At 36.5% G+C, this 23,335-nt stretch overlaps 1 protein-coding gene across 2 annotated transcripts; it reads left to right on the top strand.

Annotated features, from left to right (window-relative positions):
* The first annotated feature begins 203 nt into the window (after positions 1-203).
* On the top strand, positions 204-22,889 carry LOC131737298 (trichohyalin-like). Of its 2 annotated transcripts, none has more exons than XM_059025478.1 (9): positions 204-406; positions 6,920-6,956; positions 7,741-14,139; positions 14,224-14,283; positions 15,127-15,227; positions 17,764-17,825; positions 18,325-18,482; positions 21,500-21,649; positions 22,059-22,889. In XM_059025478.1, exons 1-9 carry the CDS (start codon positions 323-325, stop codon positions 22,412-22,414), a joined length of 7,407 nt encoding a protein of 2,468 aa, XP_058881461.1. In that variant the 5' UTR covers positions 204-322; the 3' UTR covers positions 22,415-22,889. The 2 variants fall into 2 exon arrangements, with proteins under 2 accessions (XP_058881461.1, XP_058881460.1); XM_059025477.1 differs by lacking the exon at positions 204-406 and adding an exon at positions 925-951.
* Positions 22,890-23,335: the final 446 nt, after the last annotated feature.

The following is a 23,335-nucleotide window of genomic DNA, read 5'->3' as shown; positions in this document are numbered from 1 at the left end:
GATGTTAGGTAGATTAACAGTAGGGCCTGGACACTGTGGTATCACTTAGTATAAATATGGAACTTCTTCACAGCTCCCTTCATAATGGTTAATTGTTCATTTGTATCCCTAAGTTTTTTTGGTTTAATTGTATTAGTTTATGATGTAATCAAATAATTAGACTCGACATACAGATGAAGCACTAAAACACGTGTATCTTGTTGTTTTTTTGTTGGTAAAACAGTCATCTGGAAACATTTATCCTCCATGCAAAAGTGATAAAACTGGCAATCACAGAGGATCAGAGTCTTTTACTATCAGTACAAACTTAAACGACGTTAAGATGTTCCGTTGGGTTTCCCCAATGATTTTTTATGTTATATGGTTGATGGGTGCCATTAATTGTGAGACTCAACATGCAATACCGGTAGGTAAATTACTAAACGTTCTTCTGGACTTTTCTGTATGGATTCAAACTGTTTGCAAAATTAAAATGCATTAAAGTGAATTCTGTTTTCTAAAATACCGATGACTTCAATAATTAGGACTTGAGGGGTTAACTGAAACAGTTTCTTAAAATATTAACTACTTTTTTTTTTTCTTTCCTTTTGTCGTTCAATATCTGGAGTAGATACGGTATCCAGAATTTAAAACAAAATAAACTATTTAATTTGCAGCACAGCAAAGGTATCTGGTTTGTGTTTGGTTTACAAAAAATCCTTTGGGGAGTGGAAACGTTGCAAACATCTGGACATTTTATTAAGTAAATTACTTTTTTTCATTTACATACTCATACTGATTTTTTCTTTGTTCGTCAACCTGCAAATGAAAAATCCTATCCATGTACTACAGTACTGCAACAATCGACACATTTGTGCTTTTAGAGTACGCATGTGCCATCTGGTGGAAGCTTTTGCTGCTATTTTATTTACAACAGCAAAATGGCATCTTCTAGTCCACATGTGGCAAAAGGTATGACCCTTTTTATTTGTGTGTTTTATTTATTTTAAATTCACAACGTTTGTTTGGTTTCAGGGTTAAGTGTATCAGTCCATGTAGCCAATATTTCATTGTGGTATTATAGGATAGTCATTTCAGCAGGGTTTCTTATTTATTTCATAGTTGTACTGATTTAGTTTATGTATAAACTTAAGTGTATTTATTAAATCTGTATTATATTTTTGTATCTTGTCATTTTAATGTTCAACTGGGGATGGGGAGTCTGTTGCTGGATAACTTCACTTATTTGTAACATATCTTGGTGTCCCTGAATAAACAATTCTCATCTTTTAAAAATATAATTAATTTGCAATCCATTGCTCAAATTCAGCAGTACCTTAAATATGACTGATTAGCTAACAATGCTGAATGATTGGGTGGAACATTTGTTCTCTCTCTCTTGTACTCAAAAATGATTTTCCCCGAGTGGTGACTGTCAAAGCTGATACAATATAAAATGTAGTGTTGTCCTTGCAGTCCTTGGCCAGGAACCTACATTACTGTAGCGTTCAGGGATACCAAGATATTTAAAGAGAAAGTAGTTTGAGTGAAGTTCTCTGACAACATACTCCCCACACCCAGTTGTACTGCTTTCTAGAAAAACATTTTGGGGTACCATTCGACTTGATGTCTTGCTCATATTTACTAGATTTAAAGAGGAGACTATCTGTTTGGGGTCGTTTGCAACTTTGGTCATTACTTGAATGTACATTTTCAGTAGCATATTGTATGAACACCCCGACCTCACCCCTTCTGATGCTTTCTCAGTTATTATTCAGGCCTGACTGCTGAATAAAATATTGAAATTTGTCAAATGGCAGTGATTCTGATATACAGCTATGGCCAAATGTTTTGCATAAGAATTAACTTGTTTTGCTTTTGTGGATGAGGAAAGTTACGACAAGTAGATGTCTACAATTATTCATTTTCAGCAATTTATTTTCAAAACTCCAAAAATGTAATTCAAAAGTATTCAGACCCTGACAAGAACATGAAATTAATAGCTAGTTGAGACGCCTTTAGCAATAACCTCTTTTAAATGATTAGGATATTTTTCAATGAGCTTTTGGCATGATTCTTTAGTGATTTTTGACCATTTGTCAACGCAAAATGTTTCCAGTTCATTCAAATTCCGAGGACTTCTCTTGTGCACAGCTACCTTGACTCGCACCAAAGATTCTCAATCTGATTTAGATCGGGACTTTGACTAGGCCATTCCAGGACCTTGATTTTATTTTTCAACCATTCTGAAGTAGGTTTTGATGTGTGCTTTGGAACGTCCAGTTGCATTTTAAACCAAGTTTTGTAGCGGAAGGTTTCAGATTGGTTAATATCTTTTGGTATGCTATGGAATCCATTTTACCATGTATTGGAATTAAATTCCCTGTGCCATTAGAGGAAAAACAACCCCATAGAAGGATATTGCCACCTCCATGCTTGACAGTAGGTATGGTGTTCTTTTCTTTGTATGCCTCACCAGACTTTCTCCAAACGTAATGACTATCAGCGTGACCAAATAGCTCAATTTCTGTTTCATCAATCCACAAAACCTTTGACCAGAACTTTAAGTGACTTGCCCTTGTGACGTTTTTCTAAGAGTGGCTTTTTCCTGCAACCATTGAGACCTTCACCATGCAATACGACTTATGGTTGAAATGGAAACCCACTTGCAGCCAGTTCACTTTGAATGTCTTTGGCAGTCAATCTCGGATTGTTATTAACCTTCCTCACGATTCTTCTACTTGTTCTTGGTGAAATAACCTTCGTTCTTCCAGACCAAGGGAGCGTTGTGACGGTACCATGAGTCTTGTACTTCTTCATAATAGAAACAGTAGTTGAAATTGGGATACTGAAATGCTTGGAAATCTTCCTGTATCCTTCTCCAGCTTTATGACGATAAATAATGGTCTGAGAGTCTTCAGATAACTCTTTTACTTTTTCCCATATTGACTTATTGGTAATGACAGCAATCCTCCTATGCCTAACCCTTTTATACTTTTGCAAAAAAAGACAAATAATTGTAGACTTCCTATTTCTTGTAATTTCCTCATCCACAAAAGCAAAACTTTTGCTATACAAGATTGTTTGAGATTTCTAGAAATAATTCTATTGGTATGTGAACTTCTGACTAAAACTGTATGTGTGTATATATGTGTGTGTGTGTATATATATATATATATATATATATATATATATAAAAAAAAACACACAATTGACTTAACCCTAAAATTCTAGGTGATGCAGATTTTATGGCTGTAGATGTGTTTGACAGTGTAAATGAAGATGAGAGCTTGTCTTTCATCTCACATTAATGGTGCAAAGAGTCTTGTGGCACTGCAATAGGAGGCATCTCCAAATGGTCTTCAGTAGACAGACATGTTGCTACAAACCTTGCTGAGCTCGTACTTTTTTAAAGTTTAAAGGATGTGATTGAAAAAAGGAAACAAGACAAATTGTAAAGCAAGTAACATAAATGATACTTGCTAGCTTAGTACAGCCTTACCATACTACTATTAATACATGCTTAGGTGACAGTAAATAAAGTCTTGCTTCCTTTTTACAGGTGAGACGATGCTCCCCAAAATACTTAGAAGTCACCTGTAGTCAAAAAGGCTTTACAATTGGGGTTAAATAAAATATGCTACAGTATTGTTCTCTTATGACGAGCATGTCTGGCTGTGCACATTTCTGGTAAATGTTCGACTTCCCATAGGTAGCTGTACAAAAACAGGATAGGTGGAGGGAGTGCCGGTTTGTGCAGCCCTTCAAGTTCAAGCTGATTTTGCTGTTTTATTATATTTCACTTGGGATTCCAGTTTTGACATTATTTTCTTGGTTTCAGATTTACCTCTACTCCTGTACAAAAGTTTGTGATGGAAGGAACTGTGTAGCACAAAGAATGTGAACCTGGACGGCATTTTTAGGAATAGATCGAGGGTGTCCTGTATGTAACCAGCTACACACGTGTTGAAGAAACAGGCTTATTATTGGGTGTGACAGTTGACGACATGAAAACATTTACAGGAATTGTTCTAATGATGAGTGTGCTATGCTACCTGCAGACTGAATTATTAGGAGCCATGCACAAGACTCCCAGCAATAGCTGATGCAATGAGTAGACAGAGGTATTGCTTTATGTGGTCATAGTTTAAAATGGTGGTTGACACACTAGTCCCAGGAGAATGGGCGCAAAGTAAGTTGTGGAATGTAGACTTGTAATTGCTTTTTAAGGGTTTATTGGTAGGTATTAAAATAAAATCCATTCATGTTGATTTTAAAAACAAGAAAGCTGTCCTTGCCTCCCCTATACAGTTGAGTACCAATCCATGACAATTCACTTCTGCATTGAGAGTTTTAAAAGCCGATTGGAAGCTAATGTTCCTCTCGACCAGGGTGCTGACATGTTTACTGCTGTACCGAGGCCATGAACTGTCAACCCTTTTCCACAGATGCAGTTGTATGGGAAACCTGCTGGAGTAGATGAAGCAGTTCTGTGGTTGTACAGGACCTTGAGTGAAAGAACACGTTTGTATTTTGATCAATGTTTTACCAGCATCCCTTTGTTGGATATCCTTCACGCTAAAGATTTTGGGGGTACAGGCTCCTTTATGCAGACCAGAATACCAAAACCTGTATGACTGCAGGGCATTGGTGCACCCATGCCGACATGGGTCTGTACAGGTGGACGACAAGCTGTGTGTTGTGAAATTGCAGCGTGAGAAAGCCGTTCTGAGTGGAGTAAAAGTAGATAAGTGCAGTTAACTCCTGGCTCCAGTATAGACAAGATCAATTTGACTTGGGGAATGCAAAGAGGGATATTATGGAGTAACTTGGGTTCAGGCTGGAACTAGCCAAAACTAATTGCTGGCAGACCAGACTTAATAGGAAGATTGATTGCAAGCTGCTCCAGTAATGATTATGAAGAGTGCCAGTCTCCTTCACAGACCACTGCACCTCTGCCTGCAAAAGTGTTTTGTATGAAAGAAGCCAACATGCCTGAAATGGCGTTGATAAGGAACTTTGGGTACATTTGCTGTGGCAAGTGTCTTGTTTCTTTGCCTGACAGCAGAGGAATTTTTACATGGTATTTCAGGAATAAAACACCCTGAGGCACAATGTACAGCAAGAAAGGCTGTTTCTATAGGCAGAACCTTGACTTAAGAATTAACCGAAGTATCTTTACTGATTTTTATGAAAATGCTTATGGCAGTCGAGCGGTCTAATTCAGTGCATGGGCACCAATGAAGCGATCTTTCCGTGAGGAAATCAAATTTGTCTTCTATTGAATAGGCACTAGGAACAAAAAAAAGGGGTCAGATTCCCTTTTTTTTTTGATGGTACATTCAGAATCGGAGTCTCGAATAACTGGCATGTATTATAAATGTTTGCAGAGTCAAGAGTCCTACATATCTTCTGCACAGTTGTCTGATTTCAGTCAGTTGTTCTTGTGATGCAATGAAGAGAATATTAGGGACTTCTACAAACTTCAGTACTACTTTAAGAAGACTAACAATTTTTTGGTAAAAATGTTGACAAAGAAAACGGCAAGCGTATCCTATGACTGTGGTCAGGAACAAGCAGCTTTGTATATCGGTCAGACCCAGGTAATGGAATGAACAACTACCCTTGAAACTGGCTTTGGATGGCAATTTGTGCCCAGGAGAGTAACATTGTAAATTTGCAGGGAAAAAGTGTATGTTAAGCTTTGATTTAGTTGGAGGCATGAGATGCCGGTGGGCTATATGTGGGCATATTTTTTAAAGTTAAAAACACACTGGTAAGTAATGTCTGTTTTGCTTGTTTTTTCTCAACCTACAGTACCATAACCGCTGTTGTGTGTGGGTTGTGTGGTGTGTGGTTTTTTTTTTTTTTATATCTATATATCTATATCTATCTCTCTATCTCTCTGAGATCAAATGTCCAGGAAACCACAAAAAAACAATGTACTGTAAAATTAATTTGTCCAGAACAGTCGGCAGTCAGTCAGTCTAAAATCTAAAAAAAAAAAAAAAAAAAAAAGAAAATATATATTGTACAGATACAGTTCCTAAATTGGTGACGAATATAAAAAATTCAGTTTGTGTGATTTTGTAGCTTTTATTGGGTACAGAGCTCCAGGGGAAAACGAACAAAAAAAAAAAAAAAACAGGGAAGAACGTGATCTACTACAGGGCATCGTGGTGATTGAAGTTCTGCGCTGGTGATGACCTAAATCGAAAGCAATAGAAAAAAACATGCAGGATTAAAAATAGCCACAATAACCCAACCGCCAAAGACAGTATTTACCTGCTAGATGCTTTAAAAACAAGCCAAGTCTGGCTGGATAAATGCCAATCTGGCAGCACTGATCAAGTGGGGAGTAGCCTAAAAGTCCAGTGCGAGACGCATGCATTACCTATTAAATGTTACTCAAGTTCAATGTACAAATAAAACGTGAACTTGTTTAAGTTGTTTGAGAAATCTATTTTTAATTGGCGTTCTGGTACTTTTTTAAGATTCATCCTTACAGCATGTGAATGTGGTACTGTATGTGTAATAAATCTACATTTCTGAATAACCTGAAGCCTTGTAATTGTCTAACTTTTGTGTTTTTGTATTGTTTTAAAGGATTTGTTTCGCAGACCCTGATTTTTAGCTTCCTTAAACCATTGGGTAGTCCAAGATTAGGGTGAATCGGAATCTGTGAAACTAGGTATTGGATATATTTGAATGCCCTGCTCTCGCTCACTTGAGTCTGTGCAATGAGCGAAGTCATTTGTGTGCTACTTGCCAGTTACGTATCTGTCTTATTTCGTTATCGGTTGCCTACGGTATACAGAGGCACATTTATACAATCGCTTGTGCGGAAGTGATCTTGATTAAAATGGCATGCATTCAATTCCACCAACCCCTTTATCTTTCATTGTTTTCATTTGTTTGGTTCTATTTTCTTCCTCCTTAGGGCATTGTGGATCCAGACACTCCACTGCGGACTACAGGTATGGTTGGTTTGTTTAAGCACAGTGGCTTTCATTTTTAGAGGCTCACGATATACATCTATTCACTGTTGTATTTTAAGCACATACATGTTTTATTCTAGTCTGCTAATTAAGGGATTTGGTCACTAAAACAATGATCTTTTCTGCGTGATCATTTGATGAATTGTGGTAACAATCATTTGAAGTAATGCTTAAATTGCAAAAGGTGGTGATGTCTGTCTTGGAACAATCTGGCACCAGTTCACTTTGTTTAGTCATTTTGATTAAAGTACAGTATGACTGTAAATACTATTATTGACAAGCACTTCTAGCCATTTTTGATGCCTGCATTAATTTAGTAATTCTTATTGCAATTACTATAATCTGACATTTTTTCATAAGTCTGAGAAACTTTTCAGTTAATCAGTTCTACTTGCCTGCCAGCAATACCAAAGGAAACATCCAGATCACAGGGCCAGCAGCAGGTTTCTGTTGACCCTGGGCAATTGACTAGTCTGTCGTGAAATCTTGAATATAAATACTGTAATTAATAGGACCAGAAAAGATGATAAACCTATAATACAGCTTAATGAGAAAGTAGTCTTAAATTACATTGATAGTATTTTTTGTTTGTTTTATTAAACATGTACATTTTAAAAGGCAATCCTGGTAATTTTTTTTTAATAGTTTTTAAACTTCATTCTACAAAAAAAATAATCTCCCTTTCTAGTGTCCCCATGGCTTAACAGAGTATACAGTATCTTGGTCTAACATTGAAGTTACTTTATTTATTTCCCCCCCCCAGGAGTGGAACCAATATTTCATGGCTTTTTCCCTCTTAGAGTCTGCCATGTTACCTTGTTCGAAGATTATGGAGATTTATTTTCCCCTGTGTTTTTGGGCTCAAACCCGCCGCCTATCTGGTGCAACTGGACTATTGTGGCTGACCAAGGGAAGCAAATTATTTTGCACTTGTACCATTTTGCATCCAAGGAAAACTGTGACATGAATGAAGATCAAATCATCTTTGAAGAGCTTCCCGCTAGGATGGAACCGCATACATTGAGTAGATGCTGGAGCGAAGAATTTTATACTTCTCAATCCAATATTCTTTATGTGTTTTGGCTTTCCATGGGCAATCCAAGCATTAGTAATGGAGGATTCTATGGGAATTATGATGTTTTTGATGATGAGAGAAGTATTGTTCCTACTACTGTAGAGCAGTGGTCTTTTCCCCTCGGACAACTGGGTGAACATGTGGCAAGTAAAAATCTGGACTTGTTGAGCACCACTTTATTTTTGACACAAAGTGAGAAATTTAGCACCGAAGACCAAGAAGATATTGGCAATACTGCGTACCCAGGGCACACTAAGTTTTATAAGCATCTGACAACTCAAAGTGAAACTGAATATCTTGAAGGCTATAAACATGACCAACACCCACAAAGGATAACTACTCCAACTGCAATGGAAAGTGAAGAGCAATATCTAGAAAATAAACACGACCAACTTTCACAAAGTAGAACTACTCCTAATGTAATGGAAAGTGAAGCAGAATCTTCAGATCACAATCGTGACAAACATTCACAAATGATTACTCCTCCAAATGCAACGGAAAGTGAAGAGGAATCTTTTGAAAGTTATAAACGTGGCCAGCATGCAACAGAAAATGAAACAGAATATCTAGAAAACTATAAACATGATCAACATTCACAAAGGATTACTCCTCCTCCAAATGCAATGGAAAGTGAAACTAAATATATAGAAAAATATAAACTTGGCCAGTATGTAGAAGAAAGTGAAAAAGAATATCGAGTAAAAGAACACGACCAACATTCACAAAGGATTACTACTCCTCCAAATGCAATGGAAAGTGAAACTAAATATATAGAAAACTATAAACTTGGCCAGTATGTAGAAGAAAGTGAAAAAGAATATCGAGTAAATGAACACGACCAACATTCACAAAGTAGAACTACTCCTAATGTAATGGAAAGTGAAGCAGAATCTTCAAATCACAATCGTGACAAACATTCACAAAGGATTACTACTCCTCCAAATGCAACGGAAAGTGAAGAGGAATATTTTGAAAGTTATCAACATGGCCAGCATGCAATAGAAAGTGAAACTGAACATCTAAAAAACTCTAAACATGACCAACATTCACAAAGGATTACTACTCCAACTACAATGGAAAGCGAAACAGAATATGTGGAAAACAGCCCTGAACAGCATCCACATAGAATTACTCCAAATGCAATGGAAAAGGAAGAATATCGAGCAAATTATAAAAATGACTTGCATGCAATGGATAATGAAGTGGAATATCAAGAAAACAGCCATCAACATTCGCAAATGACATCTTCTTCAAATGCAGAAGAAAGTGAAGAGGAATATCTAGAAAATTCTAACCTGTTTGCAGTGGAAAGTGAAATAGATCTCAAAAACTCTAAACCTGACCAATATTCACAAGAGATTACTACTCCAAATGCAATGGAAGTAGAGGAATACCTAGAAAACTATAAACATGACCAGCATGCAAAGGAAACGGAATATCAAGTAAATGAACATGACCAGCATTCCCAAAGGATTACTACTCCAAATGCAACGGAAAGGGAAGAGGAATATCTAGAAAACTATAAACATGGCCAGTATGCAATGGAAACGGAATATCAAGTAAATGAACATGACCAGCATTCCCAAAGGATTACTACTCCAAATGCAACGGAAAGTGAAGAGGAATCTTTTGAAAGTTATAAACGTGGCCAGCATGCAACAAAAAATGAAACGGAATATCTAGAAAACTCTAAACATGACCAACATTCACAAAGGATTACTACTCCAACTACAATGGTAAGCAAAACGGAATATGTAGAAAACAGCCCTGAACAGCATCCACATAGGATTACTCCAAATGCAATGGAAAAGGAAGAATATCGAGCAAATTATAAAAATGACTTGCATGCAATGGATAATGAAGTGGAATATCAAGAAAACATCAGTCAACATTCGCAAATGACAACTTCTTCAAATGCAGAAGAAAATGAAGAGGAATATCTAGACAATTATAAACATGGTCAGTATGCAACGGAAAGTAAAACAGAATTTCTAAACTATGAACATGACCAAGAGTCCCAAAGGATTATTACTCTAAATGCAATGGAGAGTGAAGAGGAATATCTAGAAAATTCTAACCTGTTTGCAGTGGAAAGTGAAATAGATCTCAAAAACTCTAAACCTGACCAATATTCACAAGAGATTATTACTCCAAATGCAATGGAAGTAGAGGAATACCTAGAAAACTATAAACATGACCAGCATGCAAAGGAAACGGAATATCAAGTAAATGAACATGACCAGCATTCCCAAAGGATTACAACTCGAAATGCAACGGAAAGGGAAGAGGAATATCTAGAAAACTATAAACATGACCAGCATGCAAAGGAAACGGAATATCAAGTAAATGAACATGACCAACATTCACAAAGGATTACTACTCCAAATGCAACGGAAAGGGAAGAGGAATCTTTTGAAAGTTATAAACATGACCAGCATGCAAAGGAAACGGAATATCAAGTAAATGAACATGACCAGCATTCCCAAAGGATTACTACTCCAAATGCAACGGAAAGGGAAGAGGAATATCTAGAAAATTATAAACATGGCCAGTATGCAATGGAAGGTAAAACAGAATATCTAAACTATGAACATGACCAAGATTCCCAAAGGATTACTACTATAAATGCAATGGAAAGTGAAACTAAATATATAGAAAACTATAAACATGGCCAGTATGCAGAAGAAAGTGAAACTGAACATCTAAAAAACTCTAAACATGACCAACATTCACAAAGGATTACTACTCCAACTACAATGGAAAGCGAAACAGAATATGTGGAAAACAGCCCTGAACAGCATCCACATAGAATTACTCCAAATGCAATGGAAAAGGAAGAATATCGAGCAAATTATAAAAATGACTTGCAGGCAATGGATAATGAAGTGGAATATCAAGAAAACAGCCATCAACATTCGCAAATGACATCTTCTTCAAATGCAAAAGAAAATGAAGAGGAATATCTAGACAATTATAAACATGGCCAGTATGCAACAGAAAGTAAAACAGAATTTCTAAACTATGGACATGACCAAGAGTCCCAAAGGATTATTGCTCTAAATGCAATGGAGAGTGAAGAGGAATATCTAGAAAATTCTAACCTGTTTGCAGTGGAAAGTGAAATAGATCTCAAAAACTCTAAACCTGACCAATATTCACAAGAGATTACTACTCCAAATGCAATGGAAGTAGAGGAATACCTAGAAAACTATAAACATGACCAGCATGCAAAGGAAACGGAATATCAAGTAAATGAACACAACCAACATTCCCAAAGGATTACTCCTCCAAATGCAATGGAAAGTGAAGAGGAATATTTTGAAAGTTATCAACATGGCCAGCATGCAATAGAAAGTGAAACTGAACATCTAAAAAACTCTAAACATGACCAACATTCACAAAGGATTACTACTCCAACTACAATGGAAAGCGAAACCGAATATGTGGAAAACAGCCCTGAACAGCATCCACATAGAATTACTCCAAATGCAATGGAAAAGGAAGAATATCGAGCAAATTATAAAAATGACTTGCATGCAATGGATAATGAAGTGGAATATCAAGAAAACAGCCATCAACATTCGCAAATGACATCTTCTTCAAATGCAGAAGAAAGTGAAGAGGAATATCTAGAAAATTCTAACCTGTTTGCAGTGGAAAGTGAAATAGATCTCAAAAACTCTAAACCTGACCAATATTCACAAGAGATTACTACTCCAAATGCAATGGAAGTAGAGGAATACCTAGAACACTATAAACATGACCAGCATGCAAAGGAAACGGAATATCAAGTAAATGAACATGACCAGCATTCCCAAAGGATTACTACTCCAAATGCAATGGAAAGTGAAGAGGAATCTTTTGAAAGTTATAAACATGGCCAGCATGCAAAGGAAACGGAATATCAAGTAAATGAACATGACCAGCATTCCCAAAGGATTACTACTCCAAATGCAATGGAAAGTGAAGAGGAATCTTTTGAAAGTTATAAACATGGCCAGCATGCAAAGGAAACGGAATATCAAGTAAATGAACATGACCAGCATTCCCAAAGGATTACTACTCCAAATGCAATGGAAAGTGAAGAGGAATCTTTTGAAAGTTATAAACGTGGCCAGCATGCAACAAAAAATGAAACAGAATATCTAAACTCTAAACATGACCAACATTCACAAAGGATTACTACTCCAACTACAATGGAAAGCAAAACGGAATATGTAGAAAACAGCCCTGAACAGCATCCACATAGGATTACTCCAAATGCAATGGAAAAGGAAGAATATCGAGCAAATTATAAAAATGACTTGCATGCAATGGATAATGAAGTGGAATATCAAGAAAACATCAGTCAACATTCGCAAATGACAACTTCTTCAAATGCAGAAGAAAATGAAGAGGAATATCTAGACAATTATAAACATGGTCAGTATGCAACGGAAAGTAAAACAGAATTTCTAAACTATGGACATGACCAAGAGTCCCAAAGGATTATTACTCTAAATGCAATGGAGAGTGAAGAGGAATATCTAGAAAATTCTAACCTGTTTGCAGTGGAAAGTGAAATAGATCTCAAAAACTCTAAACCTGACCAATATTCACAAGAGATTACTACTCCAAATGCAATGGAAGTAGAGGAATACCTAGAAAACTATAAACATGACCAGCATGCAAAGGAAACGGAATATCAAGTAAATGAACACGACCAACATTCACAAAGGATTACTACTCCAAATGCAACGGAAAGGGAAGAGGAATATCTAGAAAATTATAAACATGACCAACATGCAAAGGAAACGGAATATCAAGTAAATGAACATGACCAGCATTCCCAAAGGATTACTACTCCAAATGCAACGGAAAGGGAAGAGGAATATCTAGAAAATTCTAACCCGTTTGCAGTGGAAAGTGAAATAGATCTCAAGAACTCTAAACCTGACCAATATTCACAAGAGATTACTACTCCAAATGCAATCAAAAGTGAAGACAAATATGTAGGAAATGATACAGATTACCACAATGGAATAGCAAGTGAACCAGTATATATAGAAAACTATCAACACCCACAAAGGATTACTACTCAAAATGCAGTGGGAAGTGAAGAGGAAAATCTAGAAAATGACCATCATGTAATTGCTAGTTTTACGAACAAACCATTTTTGCAGACTACTCCAGTAAGTGATGTGCAGGACACAAGCCTGCTGAAAACTGTTCATTTTGATACCTTTCTAACACCCTTGCAGTCAAAACTGCCTGAAATCCAGTCTGAGGCTTTTGACTTTGCAGATTTGGATACAATGGCTGCTTTGGATTTGAGCGATGACCTTGAACCAACCAGAGTTCAGTCCTTCTCTTTGAAAAGTAAGATGTTTCTTGGGATGCACGACACTTCCTCCGAAGAGAGGTTTGTAGTAGATGCACAGCCTCTAAATAAAGCTTGGCTAGAAGACATTGATGGTGTTTGTAATTCTTGTGATTCTTCCCGAGTATCTGTGGTAGGTACAAATGGAAAAGATGTTGCAGAAAGTTTGAGCCCTACTTTATTATTTGCAAAAAAGTTTAAGCAGTCTGAAACCTTTGCAGATAAAAGCAATAGTGCATCATACCTTCCGATATCTACAGCAAATTATTTGAACACATTTGAATCCAATCAAGCAAACCATAACACCATAGAAGTGTCACAGGTGGTCCTTCAAAGCAGGTTTGAAAGTCTAGATGGTGGGGAAGACAATGAAATTAGTCCCATATGGACCAATGGGGATTCCAATTACAGGGTTAATGGCGATCAAACTGGTTATGTCGCCCCAGCACTTTTAGAGGAGGATCCTGAAATTAACCAACAATTAAAATTCACCACTCCATCTGAATCTACATCATCTCTTAAGCAAGATGGCATTGAAGTACAGATACAAACTGGGAAACTCTGGACCAATGCAGCTTGGGAAGAATCGATTGGAACCACAGATGGGTCTTCTATCAATAGAAATGCGATAAACTCCTTTGCAGAGAAGAGAGTGGATGATGCCAGCCCTCTAGAGCCACTCCATGAAGACCCAACCTCAATAGCACATGCCTTAAACTTCTCTGTTGGTTTGTATTTGCTTTTCAAAATAAACTCTTCATAATCATTCAGAATTTATTTTTTTTATAAATGATTTTTTCTGCTTTTCACAGATCAGACTAGTGTGTACAGATCCCACAGAAATGTTACTCCACTCGTTCATTTTCCTGGAGGTAATGATATATACACTTACTTGGGTGTTTATTTTGATTTTTGGTAGCATTTAAGTCATTTAAACCAAGTAATAATCTTAATCCTGTTAATAATCAACAGCAGCCTTCTATGAAAGATAAAGGATGAAACTAAGTGGTAGTTCAGTAAAGTTTGTGCTGGATTTTTATGCAGAAATTCAACCCTTCAGGGTCTTAATAATAAACAGTGGCTTTGACTAATTATTGTACTGGTGTACATATCCCTGTGCTGATTTTATTGACCTACTTAACATTAGTACATATAATGTACAGTGAAACAAGGTCTGTAATTTCAGGATGGCAGTGTTTTTAGATCCTTCCCTGTTTGCTCATTATAATGCCCAAGACTTGGTTATTCCCATTTCAACCTGCATTTTTACAGAAGACATGCATTTGCTTTTGATGCATTGAAAACCACATTAGCTGGTTTAACAGACCTTGATTAGCACTAACTTTGGACTACCTTACCTACTGCAAGATGTATCATTCGGTACTCCAAGCTTAATACTGTATAGCCCTAAAAAATAATGCTGCTATGAAACTGGTGTGGACCAATTGCCCAAAACCTCATCACATTGTGCTGATTTGGCATGGATGACCCGATAGTACTGCCAAAAGTGTATGCTTAATTTACTTCCGGGTTCATAAACATGCTGTACAGTTCTGCTGGAGATTCTCCTTTAGCTTGCTTAGGGACCTGCAAGTTGAGAGTTTATGCACATGTCAGTGACAACTGCATGTTGCACAATTTCACATTTAAAACATGACATTCCCGACTGTTGCATCTAGATATTCTGATTTAAGACCCTGTGTTCTCATTTTCAGAGCATTTGTTTGAAGTATCTATTGAAATGCAAATCAATCGCACAGGAAAAGAGAACTTGAAGGATTTGGAAAGGACACTCTTGACATTGTTGGAGAATCTGGTGAGCAGGTTTTTATTTAATAATGAACAAAGAATGGTAATGAGAATTGCTTCCAATACAGTAAACGTTTTATACCCATATGACCAAAAGTTTTGCATCATCTAGAATGTTATGATTGAGACAGAAAATAACATGGGTTAGATCTTTATATATAGAGATCGCGGTAAATGTACGTATTTCACGGGTAGGTTGTGGAATAAAATTAGGATTTCGCTGACCTGTTTAAACATTAAATAAATCCACGTAGGCCTAAATAGTGGTACTTGCTTCCTTACTAAAAAAGAGTGCTGTCATTTGTTAAAGGCAAGCATGCAGCATCCCCCTGCATTTCACTTGCCCAGACATTGAGCCTGCACGTTCTGCATCCACTGAATTGGTTGGACGTTAAGGCAAAGCATATATTACTTTAACAAATGTAATATATGCAGCACGTTCGTTGTCATGTTATTTGTCCCATCCAATTTATTTTATTATTACTGAGTCAAAACAAAGAAAACGTGGCTATTCGGGTCAAATTCCAACTGCGAATAAGTAAGCAGCAGGTTGAAATGAGGTAGCTGTGCTGGATCTTTGTAGTACTGATTTAATTTGCCGACAGGAATACCTTTTTGTCTGGGCTGACTTTCCAATTTGGTTTATGAAATCGCCCATTTATTATTTTCTCCCAATTTGGCATATCAAATTATTTTTAGGCTCAGCTCACCGCTATCACCTGACTATAGGGCGCATCCTGCACTCCACACGGAATACCTATACAGGTACGCCGTTCGGGAGTCCCCGTATTTGGTTTTTATATTTCAATTAAACTGTTAATGACACAACTTCGACGTGGCAGTGGAACTATGTTTTTCTTTCTGTTTTTATAACAAGCAGAATTGGGCTTGTATTTTTAAAACGTCGCTTTAATTTAGAATTTTAGAATCCTATCCCCACCAGTTCAACCAAGAAAACTAGTACTACTAAAGAAAAAAAATAAATTGATATTATTAATTGGTATTATAAATTGTAATTGGTATAAACACCCCCACTCCCGTCCCTCTGAAATGGATTGGCCTTCGGTTTTGGGCTTGTTTTGAAAGGCAGTGTCGCGCAGCTTTTTTTTTTTTTTTTCTCTCGAGACTTGGCAACACTTGCCATTGTAACCGTCTGTTTTGGTGTTTCAGACACCTTGGACTATACAGAAATAACAATGACGGTTACAATGGAAAGCAAAAATCGACGAACATAATGAAAACCATACAGTTCCACTTAATAAATTGTAGGGATTTACATGCTGAATTGGAACCACGAATGTTATTATAATGGAACCTTACGCTATATAGTAAGTTTATGCATCATGTGCGCTTTCGTTGTTAAATATCGAAGTTGCGTCATTTTAAGTTTTCAATTCTAATTTTTCAGGAACAGTGTGACTGTGTGGAACGTCCAAAATGCTAGACAATAATTCATCAGATTTGTTCAGAAACTGTTAAGGAGATGGAATTTGTGGCCGAATTCGACTTTCCCACTCTACGGTGTGTAGACGATTGTGCATGCGTCAGGAAATGCAAATGAAAACCAAATACGAAGGATGAAAAAATGCAATATTTTTTTAGCTCGGATCATGCGCAAAGACCTCATTCCGAAAGGAAATGCATTATTTGCTAGTTTATTTGATACGTGCCAATAATGCAAACATTCCAAATCAGCTGGATATATATATATATATATATATATATATATATATATATATATATATATATATATTATATACACTTTGTGGATGTATATTGAAACACCGTGCTGCTATAATTGTGGGTAGGTCCCTTCATAAGTTGGAAATGAACTGCCTTCGTTTCCTTTTCCCGCAACCACTTACAGCACAGATGTGTGTGTGTGTGTGTGGTTTTTTTTTTTTATTGATTGCAGCATTACAACATGCGAATGAAACATGTACAGTGTCAAAGATGTCTACTACACAAAACGAAAGCAGGTACAAGTTCCTTCCTTATGGAAAATTGAGGGACCCATGTTTGTCACACAGATTAGTGGTAATATAGTTTATACAACGCTTAATTGGCATGCGCCGATACGTTTCGGCGTACCTGCGAGGGTACATGCTTTTTTGGCTCGGAAGAGATGCTCAAGAACAAGTATGCAGATGTTTGGGCGCATACGGATTATTATACAATGACCAAATACATTCATAACAGCAAGGTGGGATAGTTTTGTTTTATCTTTCATGTAGTGCTGATATGTACCCTTTTAAGTACATGGAAAATTACAAAGCTATGTAATTAAATTAATTTATTGTCATTTTTAGCAGGTTTAATTCGGTCTTATGAGGCAAAATGTGTTAATTCTACAGGATGATGCAGAACCTTTGGCCATAGCTGTAGCTGCTCAATTTCTTTGTAACCCTCCACATTTTAATGAATTTAATTTCTTCAATAAGTAGTCATTGTTTTAGAATTTGAATCAAACAAGATTGTAGAGCAACAGGTTTAGGGGGAATGAAAGCATCTAAATGCGTTTCATATTTTATTTAACTTTGCAGATAAAAGATGATTTGAAGGATTTCCATCCACCCAAAAGCATCACTCTGAAAAGAGTTAAAAGGTACAGTACCTATATTGACAGTTAATACTTTCCCCATTGGGAACAGACATGGATATACCATACTGCATATCTCCTTATAAACCAATGGTTTGTATTGTGTTGCTGAGTTTGTTCAGAATTCTCGGGCAGCTGAGATTCTTGCCAAGAGCACACCTTCTAAACCTTGGCATGTTCTGAATCCACCACGTTCTTTATTTTACCATAACATAAATGTAATGATTTGAATTGCCCACAGAACTAACAAATACCAAATGATCAACAATATATAAAATATAGGTATATCAAAGAACTGGAGAAGTGTGTGTGGTGCTGGAGACCCTATTCCTCCAAAGAAATGACATTCTAGGAATTGTAAAGTAGGTAGTGTATGTGTGAAATTACCAATTATGAATACATGCCTGTATTTTAAATCGTATCCAGAACTTGTAGAAATGTTGTATATTTAACTCTCATGGGAGCCCAAAGCTAAGGATCTGCATGAGCTTTCTTATTGTTGCAGGTTGAAATCAGGTCTTATGTTCATATTATGGCTGCACTTTGGCTTTGGAGAGAAAAGCATGCATGTGTCGATTCAGTCTTGCTTGCAGAGACTTGTGAACAGGCCTGTGACAAATCTGGGGATCAAGAATGCTCTTGTGAGTTCAGTATCGACAGAAGGTAATGTATTTTAGTGCTCGAGAACCAAGGGAGTAGTGGGGAAAGATTGTTTGATTTGAAGAACTACAGCAACGTAACATTTTGCATTTTCTAACTTGAACTCCACTTTGTGGTGCAAAATACCTTTTAGACTCTCTAGTCGCAGGCTGTGTAGGTATATTTAATTTTACATTGAGTGACGCTGACAAACGTTGCTGTGCGTCTGCTTGGTGTATTTTTGCATCTTGGTGCACAGACTGATAGCACTATGTAACACAATTTTTGTTCCTGGGTAGTAAGTGTTATTTCCTAAATGCTTATGCCTCAAAAGTATAGAAAATGGCTATTATTCCCCACAAACTTTGCTTTTGTGACCAGGACAGTGATATTTTGAAATTTACCTATTTCCAATGAGAAAACGGGCAAATTTGTTTCTGTTCGTTCACATAGTCAGAAAAAAACAACATATGAATCCAAATTAACATGTATTTGTACTAAAGTAATACAAAAATGACTACAAAAGATTTAGAAGTGAGTAGTTTTTCGAGATTTACGATTATACTGTAAATCACTTTCACGAATCAGCCCCCAAATGTAGTCTTCCATCATGTTCTCGTTATACTGTCCTTGGTAGCGGCGTGCAAAGTCCAGTATATCCTGGTGGAAGCGCTCGCCTTGCTCCTCAGAGTACGCTCCCATGTTCTCCTTGAATTTATCAAGATGAGCATCAAGGATATGGACTTTGAGGGACATCCTACAGCCCATTGTGCCGTAGTTCTTCACCAGAGTCTCAACCAGCTCCACATAGTTTTCGGCCTTGTGATTGCCCAGGAAGCCCCGAACCACTGCGACAAAGCTGTTCCAAGCCGCTTTCTCCTTACTAGTGAGCTTCTTGGGGAATTCATTGCACTCCAGGATCTTCTTTATCTGTGGTCCGACGAAGACACCGGCTTTGACCTTTGCCTCAGACAGCTTAGGGAAGAAGTCTTGAAGGTACTTGAAGGCTGCCGACTCCTTATCTAGAGCTCTGACAAATTGTTTCATAAAGCCCAATCTGATGTGCAGTGGTGGCATCAGCACCTTCCGGGGGTCCCAGTCGTACTCATCATACTTCAAGGCGTCCAGCAAGGTCTTGATGCTGTTGTAATCCTCTGAGGTGCACAGAGTGAGCCAGGGGAAGAGACGGGTACTTGTTAAATCTCGAAAAACTACTCTCTTCTAAATCTTTTGTAGTCATTTTTGTATTACTTTAGTATAAATACATGTTAATTTGGATTCATATGTTGTTTTTTTCTGATTATGTGAACGAAAAGACACATTCGCCCGTTTTCTCATTGGAAATAGGTAAATTTCAAAATATCACTGTCCTGGTCACAAAAGCAAAGTTTGTGGGGAATAATAGCCATTTTCTATACTTATACATAAGCAATTAGGAAATAACACTTACTACCCAGGAACAAAAAAAAAAAAAAAAAAAAAATAATTGTTACATGGTGTAGTCACAGAAGTGTTGCCACTGTACACAATGCAAGATATTCAAGAAAAAGTTACACAAGCATTTAGTTAACATTAGCCACTTTAAGGATTGTTTCTAAACTACCAGAGATGTCTGTTTTTAGCAAGTCAAATACTTTATTGCTACATTTCAAATGATTAAATCTTGACCTTTTTTAAGGTTATGGCTGTGGGTTTAAACATAGTTCCATAACATTTTAGTTTTTTTCTGATTGCGTAGAGTAGAGGTTTTGGGGGTACTTCCAGGGTCACAGAGGTTACACAGGATGACTAAAAGGCAAACAAGAAAGTGAAGGAAAGTAATGGTTGAATTTATTCTCTAAAAACCACTGTGTATAAATATTTAATTTGGTTAACAACTCAAAGGTTAGCATAGTTTCAATGATCATCCACCTCTACACATGCGTGATTTCTATTGAGTGGATTGATGCAGGCGTCTGGCGATTCTTCCTACGGAGAGCTCTGCTCGGAGCACACTGTGATGCTCATGAAACTTGCAGTTTTCAACTTGTATAACTGAATACTAATTGGTGAAGCACAATCTTTCCGCATTTTTATTTAAAGCTTAAATGCTCCGGGAAACAGAGTAATCGCAATACTCCTACTTTGATTTCTGTTTTATTCGGTGCGGCTGCATTTATGTAACAGCAATAGCTGTTGGTTTAATTTGTTTTCGATTTTAGAGTACATCCAGATTATACAGTGTATTTGAGTCCAAAGTGAATACATTTGTTACTTGCAAAAGAATATGGAAGTTAGTGCAAAGTGATAGTTAGAGTCCTTTTTAGATATTTATGTTGGCTTTGTATGGGGGGCTGGAGGGATATTTGCTAATCAGATTATTTTGAGGAGAATTGTCATTTACAGTATTTTCACTGAATTGAGATTTATAGATAAGGTAAATGTAAATAGACAATTCAGAAGTGTTCTTTGGAAGTGTGACATTTTACACAAAGGTTTACATTTTTTTTTTATAATCCCCAATTACTTTCATGCAAATGCTTTTATCCAAATCCATATGACACCAGCTGTAAAATCTAAAAGTGCACAGTGTTCTCTAGAATGTTAGTTAAATTAACCTAATATTTATTTAGAAATAACTAAATGATCAATTTCCTGATACATTAATATAATAACATGTACTTCAGACCAAACATAGCTTGTGAAATATATTATGGCATTTTAATAGTTAACACTGAAGACCAGTTTTTTGTTTCCATTTTTCCCTTTTAATTCCAGAAAATTGTCTATTTGAATAAATAAATGTTGAGTCCTACAGCACTTTATCATTCTGTGCTGTTTTTAAATAGTTATTAGTACCCATTATGGAGTCATTCATAGCAGGAACATTCAGACACAATTCTAGTGGTCTCTGAAAAGTAATTCAAATTTCAAAACTCACAAATATATATCCAAATATTGTTTTTCGGTTAATTTAATTTGTTCAAAGTAGACGCAAGTAACAAGTTGATTTTTATTTGTCAGTAACACATGCACTGTTTGTTGGGAATGTAATGTTGCAGATGTGAACGAGTGCGGTACCGAGATGCTGCTGTGTGATGCCCATGCAGATTGCTTCAATGAGTTTGGCACTTACACATGCCAATGTCAGGAAGGCTTTGAAGATTGGTCTCGAGCAGGCTCAGGTGGCACGATTTGTGTTAATGTTGCAGGTATGTATTTTACTAAATGTATTTTACTATTGTCTTTTGTTGGTCAGTGCTGGTACAGCCAGCAAAACAAAAGCAAACTTAATCCAAAGAGGCTGATCACTAGATGGCACTGGTTTTAAAGACATTTGTCTAGTCTATGGAAAATGTAGTTAGAAGCTTCATATTCAATAAGGTATACTTTTTATGAATTATAAAAAATGTACAAAATCAAATAGATCTACAGGCTTTTTTCAGACCTGCTGTGCTGTCTTTGTTCGAAAACTGTTCAGTTTTACTGTATTGAATAACCAAGCATTAATGAAATAAAGCTTTAAATGAAATCGGGTAGGCCAGGGTTTAGTTTTACTGTATCTCGAGTATCTAATTTAGGTACTTGATGTAACTTTTAATGTATTTTATATATTTTCAGGTTCCAGATCGCCCACCCTTTTGGAAACCTTAACTGGGTTTGGATTTGTGTTAATTGTGTTTCTGCTGTTTTTCATGGTTGTGTTGGCTGTTGTTTATAAGAGACAGCAAAAAGGGACATTTGTTGTTCATTGTGAAAATCTGGAATCTGCAGTATTGCAGCAGTGTTTGCAAACTCACGGCTGTGGACTTCATCAAAAGGATTACTTGGTTGAGCCTAAAGAATGTGACTCTAGAGAAGGCTTGCCTCTTACTCAGTTTAAGTATTTCTGTGGTTCAGAAAGAATTGGTGATGGTATGTCTGGGAACACACAGGGAGATGACGTGAGTGTTGTTGACGAACGTGCAATGTTTTAACTACGTCGGCACTTTTTATAATCCTCAGCTATCCTATCGCTATAAGGTACATGTTGTGTAATTTTTAGTTTAGTTATTTTATTTTAAGTAATATTTAATGTTTAGTCTATCCATGTTAATGCTTTGGGTTCATATAGACCGACCAAAAGGTCTGTCCTAAGCAACTTGTTCTATGGCAACTGGATTTCGGCAGCAATTCTGTAAGAAACAAGGTGTATGTATGTATATGTGTGTGTATATGTATAATATATATATATATATATATATATATATATATATAACAAACACAATCCCTCATGTTTAATTTAAAAGTATATTATTGTTTGTACCTTATGCCTAAAAGTGTATAGCATATGATACTTGCCTGTGTGTCACAGATCTGCATGTAATGTGTATTTACCACTAGGGGTCAGACTGTATCTCCTTGTATTAGTCTGTTCCTGTCTTCATTAAAATCTCAACTGCTGTACTGGTGTGGTGTTGATCACTTGCTGGTTTTTATTATTTTTTTTTATATGGGGGTGGGGTTGGCATACAAAAACCATAACATTTTTCAAAAAACATATTGACTTTTGAGATGCATAGTGTGTTTGAGGAGGTTTTGTGTAAATATTCTACATAAAACTGTAGAAGTCAGAAGGTTAACGATTTGTAGAGGATTTAAGCTCTCTGTCTTTGTTTTACAACAGTGATTTTTTATTTATTTATTTTTTAACCCTAGTCTACAAGCAAGTTCTGCTACGTGTTCATGCGTTCCAATGGACGCAGTAATTCTGTGTAAACACTGTCTGGAATCCTATCCTGTGCTCACTACAGTACATGCCATCTTTAACCACCAACACCTGGGTCAATATATATAATATTTTATATATATATATATATATATATATATATATATATATATATATATATATATATATA

The sequence above is a fragment of the Acipenser ruthenus genome, chromosome 6, assembly GCF_902713425.1.
Source record: "Acipenser ruthenus chromosome 6, fAciRut3.2 maternal haplotype, whole genome shotgun sequence".
In the NCBI taxonomy this organism is placed as follows: domain Eukaryota; kingdom Metazoa; phylum Chordata; class Actinopteri; order Acipenseriformes; family Acipenseridae; genus Acipenser; species Acipenser ruthenus.
This window is presented reverse-complemented; position numbering and strand designations above follow the sequence as displayed.

What these genes read in the sequence shown, in the direction of transcription:
- LOC131737298 (XM_059025478.1), top strand. Translation starts at nt 323, where the DNA reads ATGTTCCGTTGGGTTTCCCCAATGATTTTTTATGTTATATGGTTGATG. An exon ending in ACTCTGAAAAGAGTTAAAAG is followed by an intron (nt 17,826 to 18,324) that starts GTACAGTACCTA and finishes TTATTGTTGCAG; the next exon opens with GTTGAAATCAGGTCTTATGT. An exon ending in GAGTTCAGTATCGACAGAAG is followed by an intron (nt 18,483 to 21,499) that starts GTAATGTATTTT and finishes GTAATGTTGCAG; the next exon opens with ATGTGAACGAGTGCGGTACC.